The 9,741-nt window shown below is 17.5% G+C and overlaps 1 protein-coding gene across 10 annotated transcripts in view; it reads right to left on the reverse strand.

The window, feature by feature from the left end:
* Positions 1–5,869: 5,869 nt before the first annotated feature.
* LOC106088415 (uncharacterized) overlaps positions 5,870–9,741 on the reverse strand; it is a 38,860-nt gene continuing 34,988 nt past the window's right edge. For 3 of the 10 annotated variants that reach the window (XM_059370646.1, XM_059370657.1, XM_059370644.1), the window contains 3 exons: positions 8,310–9,741; positions 7,763–8,198; positions 7,074–7,161 (listed from right to left, as the gene is read on the reverse strand). The exon at positions 8,310–9,741 is cut by the window's right edge and continues 1,064 nt beyond it. In XM_059370646.1, the coding sequence (XP_059226629.1) occupies positions 7,158–7,161; positions 7,763–8,198; positions 8,310–9,741 (1,872 nt within the window). In that variant the 3' untranslated portion in view covers positions 7,074–7,157. Of the gene's footprint in view, positions 6,770–6,825; positions 7,162–7,762; positions 8,199–8,309 lie in introns of those variants that run through there. The other 7 variants (XM_059370656.1, XM_059370648.1, XM_059370652.1 and 4 more) reach the window with 7 other exon arrangements.

Genomic DNA, 9,741 nt, shown 5'->3' on the forward strand with positions numbered 1-9,741 from the left:
GATTTTATTTTTATTATTTTATATTTTATTTATTATTTATTATTTATTTTATATTTTATTATTTATTATTTTTATTCTTCTATTTTATTTAGAATATTTGTTTCGTTTACTCAAGGGAATTAGTTAGTTTTTCATTTTTATTTTAATTTTTATTTAATGAAATTTATTTTAATGAAATTTGTTTTTATTTTTTATTTAATGAAATTTGTTCACATTTGTTCACATAATTTATTCATTTATTTAATTATTTTAATCTTTAATTAAATTTATTTTTATTATTTTATATTTTATTTATTATTTATTTTATATTTTATTATTTATTATTTTTATTCTTCTATTTTTATTTATAATATTTGTTTCGTTTACTCAAGGGAATTAGTTATTTTTTCATTTTTATTTTTATTTTAATGAAATTTATTTTTAATTTTTATTTTAATGAAATTTGTTCACATGATTTTATTTTTATTATTTTATATTTTATTTATTATTTATTATTTATTTTATATTTTATTATTTATTATTTTTATTCTTCCATTTTTATTTAGAATATTTGTTTCATTTACTCAAGGGAATTAGTTAGTTTTTCATTTTTATTTTTTATTTTTATTTTAATGAAATTTAATTTAATGAAATTTGTTTTTATTTTTTATTTTTAATGAAATTTGTTCACATGATTTTACAATTTGTACATTAACAGACTTATTATTCAATTTTTTATTTACTGTTATTTACATAACATTTTTACATTGCCCCTGTTCTGCACCTTCTGTTATTTCACACAAAAAAATTTTTTACATTTTCTGACCTTTTTCTTGGACCCAACATACAATATATCACATGGTTTTATTTAAATTTGAAAAACCCATAGATACAATTTTTTGTCTCTATGAAGGGGTAAACATGTGTTTTTTATTGTATTTTTGAAATTTATTTTCTGATATTTAAAATAAAGAAAATTTTAAGGTCTTTACGACATTATTAACTAAAAGATCCCCCCTTTTTTTACGCATTAGTTAGATCTTTAGGTATCAATATTTAATTTAGTCATTCATTTTTTACCACATTTTTTTGTATTTGACTTATTTTTGCCCTTTTATTATAATTAATATTTTATTATTTTTATTTTTATAAAAATTCTTATGTATTTATTTTTAATTAATTTATATTTATATATACTTATATTTTTATCATATACTTTTAATTTTATATGTATAAATTAGTATACATTATAATTTATTTAATTATTAATTATTTATTAATTATTATTCAGTTTATTTTGTTTCATTTAGTATTTTTTTCATTTATTTAGTTATTTTAATCTTTAATTTATTTTTATTTTATTATTTTATATTTTATTTATTATTTATTATTTATTTTATATTTTATTATTTTAATTTCTATTTTTATTTAAATTATTTATTTTTCATTTACTCAAGGGAATTAGTTAGTTTTCATTTTTTATTTTAATAAAATTTGTTCACATACTTTATTATTTATTATTTTTATTTTTCTATTTTTATTTAAATTATTTGTTTCATTTTACTCAAGAAAATTAGTTAATTTTTCATTTAAATTTTAAATTTTATTTTAATAAAATTTTATATTATAATTTTTATTCTTATTTTATAGTAATTTACTAATTTTTATTATTTTTATCATATATATTATTGTATTTTATTCATTTATTTAGTTATTTTAATCTTTAATTTATTTTTATTTTTATTATTTTATATTTTATTTATTATTTATTTTATATTTTATTATTTTTATTTTTCTAATTTTATTTAAATTATTTGTTTCATTTTACTCAAGGGAATTAGTTAGTTTTTCATTTTTATTTTATATTTAATGAAAATTTATTCACATTTTTTTAAAAAAATTTTTTTATAAAAAAAAAAAAAAAAAATTTTTTTATATAAATATTTTTATAGATAAATTTTATATATTTTTTATTTTATTATTATTTTTAAATTGAGGAATACTTAGGCATACGCAGATATGTAATTTAATTTATGATCATTTTTAATACATATATAATTTCACAATATAAGTCATGTACTTGATTATAAATTCTTTTATTTGTTTTCATTAATTACATATACATGAATTAATATGCATAGTCAGCATAATATTTTATAATATTAATCATAGGAATATATTTATATCAGTCATCTTGTCATTTTATTATTATTTACTATTTTATCATATAAGATACTTATCAAACATGAATTAATATGTATGATATGTATATTATGTTATTACTTATATATGTATAAATTAATATACATTATAAGATTTTAGATTTTTTATTTATTATTTTTAATTTTTATTATATATTTTTTATTATTTTTTATTATTATTTTAAATTAAAAGTTACTTATGCATACACAAATATGTTATTTAATTTATGATCATTTTTAATACATATATGATTTCAAAATATATGTCATATACTTGAATATAAATTCTTTTATCTGTTTCATTAATTACATTATGCATGAATTAATATGCATAGTCAGCATAATGTTTTACAATATTAATCATAGGAATATATTTATATCAGTCATCTTGTTATTTTATTATTATTTACTATTTTATCATATAAGATACTTATCAAACATAAATTAATATGTATGATGTGTATATTATGTTATTACTTATATATGTATAAATTAATATACATTATAAGATTTTAGATTTTTTTAATTTATTTTTTTATTATTTTTATTTTTTATTTTTTATTTTTAATTTTTAGTATATTTTTTATTATTATTTTAAATTGAAAGTTACTTATGCATACAAAGATATGTTATTTTAATTTATGATCATTTTAATATATATATGTTTTCAAAATATATGTCATATACTTGAATATAAATTCTTTTTATCTGTTTCATTAATTGCATATGCATGAATTAATATTTATAGTCAACATAATGAATATGACTACGTCATTTAATATATAACTCCTTTTTAATGATATTTATTTCACATAAATTATTTATTTTATTTATATTATTTATTTGTTTATTCATTATATGTCCTGTGGTGTACTTATCATACATGAACCAATATGTATGTAATATATTTTATTTTATTACCTATACATGTATAAATTAATATACATTATAAGATTTTTATTTATTAATTTTTAATTTTTATTATTATTATTTTTATTATTATTCATTATTTATTAATATACATTTTAATTATTTTTATTATTATTCATCATTTATTAAATTATTTATTTTATTTATATTATTTATTTGTTTATTTATTATTTTGTCCTGTGGTGTACTTATCATACATGAACCAATATGTATGTGATATATTTTATTTTATTACGATTTTGACATTTATGCTAAGTATTATCAGTTTATTTTTATTCATATTATCCATATTATATATTTTATATTTTATTTACATTAATTATATATGAATAAGATATTTATATATTTTGTGAATCATTATTAATGTTTTTCATTTTATTATTTCCTATAGCCATTTTGTTTATTCCAATTTATAATTCATTTTTAATAACTTTTATTTACATGAATAAATATGTAAATAATAATAAAAAGATTTTTTAAAAATATTTTTAAATATTTTGTTAACATTATTTTAACTGAATAAAGATTTATGTATATCTGATTGAATATATATTTAAATATTTATAACTTCTAATACATATATGAGTTAACACAAATGTCATATATTTTGATTATTATTTTAATTATTATTTTATTTATTATTTGCATATACATTAAATAATATACATAATAAGTATATTATTATTATTATTAATTTTTTAATAATTTTTTAATAATTTTTATTAAATTACATTTTTATATATACATAAATAAATATGTATAGTAAACATATTATAACAATTTTATATTACTTATATTTACATTAATTATTTATGAAAATATTTTTCGTATACATTTTGTTCTATTATTTATTTCTCTCAATATTTTCTTTTAATATAATTTTCTCTTAATATATAAATAATATTTTTTCTTTTTGGTTTCTATTATTTATATAAATAATTATATATGAATATAAGTTTATTTATTTATATATTTTTAATGTCTTATATAATTAAATTTGTAAATTATTTAAATTTGAAAAATAAATAATTATTTTTAAATATTTTAATTTATATTAATTATTTTTATAAAAGATTTTTTTGAAATAAATATTTTAAGAAAATTTAGACATTTTTTAAATAAATAAATATTTTTGGGAATATATTTTTTATACGTATTTTATATGAATTTTTTATTTATTTATTTTATTTATTTATTAATATTATTTATTTTTATTTTAATTTTTATTTTAATATTAATATTAATATTAATTTTTATATTAATTATATATTAATAAGATATCTATACATTTTGTGAATCATTATTAATGTTTTCATTTTAATATTTCCTATAGCCATTTTGTTTATTCCAATTTATAATTCATTTTTAATAACTTTTATTTACATGAATAAATATGTAAATAATAATAAAAAGATTTTTTAAAAATATTTTTAAATATTTTGTTAACATTATTTTAACTGAATAAAGATTTATGTATATCTGATTGAATATATATTTAAATATTTATAACTTCTAATACATATATGAGTTAACACAAATGTCATATATTTTGATTATTATTTTAATTATTATTTTATTTATTATTTGCACATACATTAAATAATATACATAATAAGTATATTATTATTATTATTAATTTTTTAATAATTTTTATTAATTTACATTTTTATATATACATAAATAAATATGTATAGTAAACATATTATAACAATTTTATATTACTTATATTTATATTAATTATTTATGATAATATTTTTCGTATACATTTTGTTCTATTATTTATTTTCTCTCAATATTTTTAATATAATTTTCTCTTAATATATAGATATTTTTTCTTTTTGGTTTCTATTATTTATATAAATAATTATATATGAATATAAGTCTATTTATTTATATATTTTTAATGTCTTATATAATTAAATTTATAAAGTAATTAAATTTGAAAAATAAATAATTATTTTTAAATATTTTTAATTTATATTAATTATTTTTATAAAAGATTTTTTTCGAATAAATATTTTAAGAGAATTTAGACATTTTTAAATAAATAAATATTTTTTTCGGGAATATATTTTTATACGTATTTTGTATAAATTTTTATTTATTTATTTTATTTATTTATTAATATTATTTATTTTTATTTTTATTTTTCTAGCTTTATATATTTTTGCATATATTTTTAATTTTAAGTAAATTTATTTTATTTATATTTATAAATAAATGATTTGAACAGTTATATATTATGAAATATATATATAAAAAATGTATTGTTTTATTTTCATTTCTTTGTAAATGAAGGTAAAAAAATTTTTTTATTTTTATTTTTATATATTTTTATTATTTTTATTTCATTTCTAATTTATTATGGTTTTTATTTTATTTACTTATTTAATTTAATTAAGTTTAATTTATTCTCAATTTCATTACATTATTTTCTATAAATTATTATTTATATTTTATAATTTATTTATTAATTTTATTTTCATTTTTCAATTCATTTCTATATTTTTATACTCTCAAATTTTATTTCAAATTAATTTTATTTATTAAAATTAAATAATTTTTATTTTTTATATTATTTTATCTATTTATTTATTCATATTTAAATAATATTTATAAAATAAACTTTTATTGTTAATTTAAAATATTGTGTTATTCAAAAAATTATTAATTTAAACATTTATATATTAAGTTTTTTTATATTTTCTTATATATATTTATATTTTTAATATATATTTATTTATATTTGATTTTTTTAAGAAAGAAAAGTTTTTTTAACACATATTAAATTTTATATTCTTTTATTCTATGTACATATGAAAGGGAAAGAATAGTATACAATGGTTTGTTATTGTTTATTTTTGGTTATTATAAGAAAATTATAATTTATAATCAAATATTTATATATTTGTATAATGGAATGCTGACATTTTCATGAAAAATTTAAGTTACATTTTTATTAAAAATAACATTTATAATATTTTTAAACATATTCTTAGTTTTTCAGAAAATTTAATACTTTAAATCTACTATATTTGAGTAAAAAAATAAGGAATTCATAAATTCTTTATATATTTTTTTATATTTTTTATATTCAACATTCTCTATATTGAAATATTTAGAATTTGTATTTTTAAATTATTCAATATATGATTTGGAATACATAAACATACAAAATATTATATGAGGAAGTCAGTAGAAATAGTAACTATTTTCATGTTTTGATATTTTGTTTTTGTATCTTTTGTTGTTTTCGTTAACATATGTATGTTTTTCATGGATAGGTGAATGTGTATTGATTTTTATATGCTAGACTATGAGTGTTTTTAGCATATATGGATTGTTTTATTTGTGTTAAAAAATGGAAAATATGTTGTGATTAACGGTGTGTGTTGCAACGAACGATATATGATGAAGAGATCTTGGTCGGGGCATTCTTATTTGAAAAGCCTCTCTTTCTTTTTTTCTTGATTCGTATTGTCATGAATATGATGTCTTATTGATCAATGTAATTTCATTTTTATTTTGGCCTGTCTCCATATTTTTGTATTGAATTAGGTCTTATTTGTTTTCCATTCTGTTTTGTTGAAATTTTGATAGTTTAGTATCTGATGTGGTCTCTTGAATTTGTTTTCTTTGTTGTTAAAATGTTTTTGCACCTATGCGAAATAAATAATATAATTTTATTATTATGTTTGAATTATTTGTTTGTTACCTTTGTTTTTTCTTTGTTCTGGAAAAGTTTTTGGTCCATGTATTTATATTTATGAATGGAACCTTGAAGTTGCTGATTTGCATGGATGTTTTTTTGTGATAGGTAGACTGTTTATCATCCTGCATGAAGTAATTTTCTGTGTTATTGTAAATTTTCTATCATAAGGATGTGTGGTTCCTTGTTTTTGAATAATATGGTCTGTTTGATGTTTGTGATGCTGCTGAATTGATGGAAGTTTTGGTGTGTTACGACTGGCAGTGGTTGATAGGATTTTCTTAAAAGTTTTTTTGATGAAATTGATTTGGTTTGAATGTGTATATGATGTCTTGATATTACCTATGTGAAAATAAATAACATTGTAAGTTAGTTAGAATTTTTTAAAAAAATTAAGTTATGTCAAAGTTATTTTTTCATATTTTTCTTATGAGAATGATTATTTATTTAAAAATTCATATATATGTTAAATGTATGGTTATATTTTTACGTAAATATATATGTTATTTACATATTTTTTTGTGAGTATATTATATTGAATAGATATGGTTATATGTTTATATGTATTATTTATGTGTTTTTTTATTTATGTATATATGATTTTTCAATTTGATATTTTTTCTATGTTTTTTACTTACATTTAAATAAATTTATTCATTATTATCATTTCCATGGAATTTATATGTTCGTTATAACTCAGTTAATATAAATTGATAAGCCTTTAGTATTTTTAATTTTTACCTTTAATTTTTACCCTTTAATTTTTACCCATAATTTTTACCTTTGGGTTGTAAAGAATATATATTTGAGAGTTTATTTATAATTTATAATATTTTTCCAATAAATTTATATATGATTTTTCTTTGAAAATTATTTTAGTTTTCTATTTCTTGACATATAATTATATTTTTCTGATTAAAGATTTTTGTTGTAAATTACTTACATTTTTATACCTTCATTTTGAGCCAATGCTCGTACTATCCCTTTTCGCACAAGTTGAGGCAATAAAGCAATCTGTTGATTAGTCTTGCATTCATAGCCTATGGTCTCGAATATAGTTTTAATTAATATAATTTGTTGTGATGCAGGTATATGATCCCCTTGGATTTGAATCTGGACAGGTGTTTTCCCCTCAGGTTTTGGATGATTTGTCAATTTGCAATGTTTGTTAATTGTACTGTTCTCATTGTTAAGTATCTCATAGGTTAATGTCATTATAGGGATTTGACTCCCTATAAGAAAAATGGTAGTACATCCGAGACATTGTATGAAGTATATTTTAGTTTGTTGATTATTTATTGTGCTGAGTTTGTCTATTTGAGGATGACCTAGATTAAGTTTTTTAAATAATGTTTCCCCGTTACGAAAACATGGATTTCCTTTTGATTATTTATATGAAATATAGGTTGTATTATGTTAGAATCTTATAAGATAAATTATTTTCTATTTGTTTCCTATTTTTATATTCATTTTACAGTTTATATTCTTACCTAGATCCAATCCTTTGCATATTGTTTCTACAACGCTTTTAAATTCTTCGCAGACGTATACATTTGATTTTAGGTAATGATGTTTAGTTTTTTTTGTGTAGGGCATTCTTTTGATTGGTAGACGATAAACAGGTATTTTCTCCTTTATATATTTTAATTTTAGGTATTGGTACAGTATGGTTATTCGCTCAATTATATCACCCAAGTTGTGAATTGGGTGTTGACTGTTTTTTGGCTCATTTTTCAATGTATTTTGTAACATATCTATATTATTTCTAACCAGTGAACGTACTGTTTGGTCAATATATATCTGGGGATACATGTTGTGTTGAAAAACTTGTTCCATTTTTATTAGATCTTCTAGTAAAAATATATTACTTGTCCTTTTTAATATACGGTTTATATGCGCTCGTAATGTATTTAATTTCCATATTTGGGCGCAGGAACTCAGATAATGACATGAGCGATCACTGGCCATTGGTTTTTTGTAAACTCGCATATATATCCTATGTGTGGTTCTGTAAATGTCAATGTCAAGAAAAGAGATTTTTCCTAATAATTTTTGTCCGTTTATAATTTCGTTGTATTGAGGCTTTTCTTCCTTCTCGATTGTATAATTCAATTTTGTACTCTCAGTAATATCTCTTTTAAGCTGTTCAATTGAATCTTTGTAGCCATAGAACAGGAAGTCATCGACATATTTCTGGCATAAAACAACATAGTTTGATAGGAAGATTTTTTCGTGATGAGTGGCTAATCTTTTATCGAGAAGTATTGTGGCCAATAATCCTGAGTCACAAGCGCCTTGTGGTAATCCGGATGTTTGTAAATAATAGGTTTTGTTGAATAAAAAGATGGTGTTATTTCCTAGACATAGATCTAACATTTTTTCCAAAATGTTTGGACACATGGAAGTTTTATGTTTATAAATAGGATGATATATAAGTTTTTTTACGGCATTTTTTATGTCAGCTCGGTCCATGCTGGGATACATGTTTTCTATGTCTAATTTATAGAAATGGAAATCCGGAAAGGGTGTCAAGGATCGTATTTTTTCGGCTACTTTATTAATGTCTCGTACATTGAATTCGGACAAAAGTTCATTACATACTTTTGTAAGTATATGACTTATAATTTTTTGTAGAGGATGACAATAGTGACTGCGTGTATTGCATATTGGCCTACATGGATTGTTTTCTTTATGGGTTTTCAAAACACCATACAGATAAGGCACTGGAACATTAGGCCTTTTTTTGGATAACATGGATTTATGGAGGCTGGTTGGGTATGGTTTTTCAGTTGCATTTTTATATTGATCAGATAATTGATTTGATATAAGTATATACTCATGATACCACCCTGTGTTTATTAACCTTGCCTCCTCTGTTGTTTCAATTTTCCTATATTGTCCATTTTCAATACATTTATCAAT

The sequence above is a fragment of the Stomoxys calcitrans genome, unplaced genomic scaffold (assembly GCF_963082655.1).
Source record: "Stomoxys calcitrans unplaced genomic scaffold, idStoCalc2.1 SCAFFOLD_101, whole genome shotgun sequence".
NCBI lineage: Eukaryota > Metazoa > Arthropoda > Insecta > Diptera > Muscidae > Stomoxys > Stomoxys calcitrans.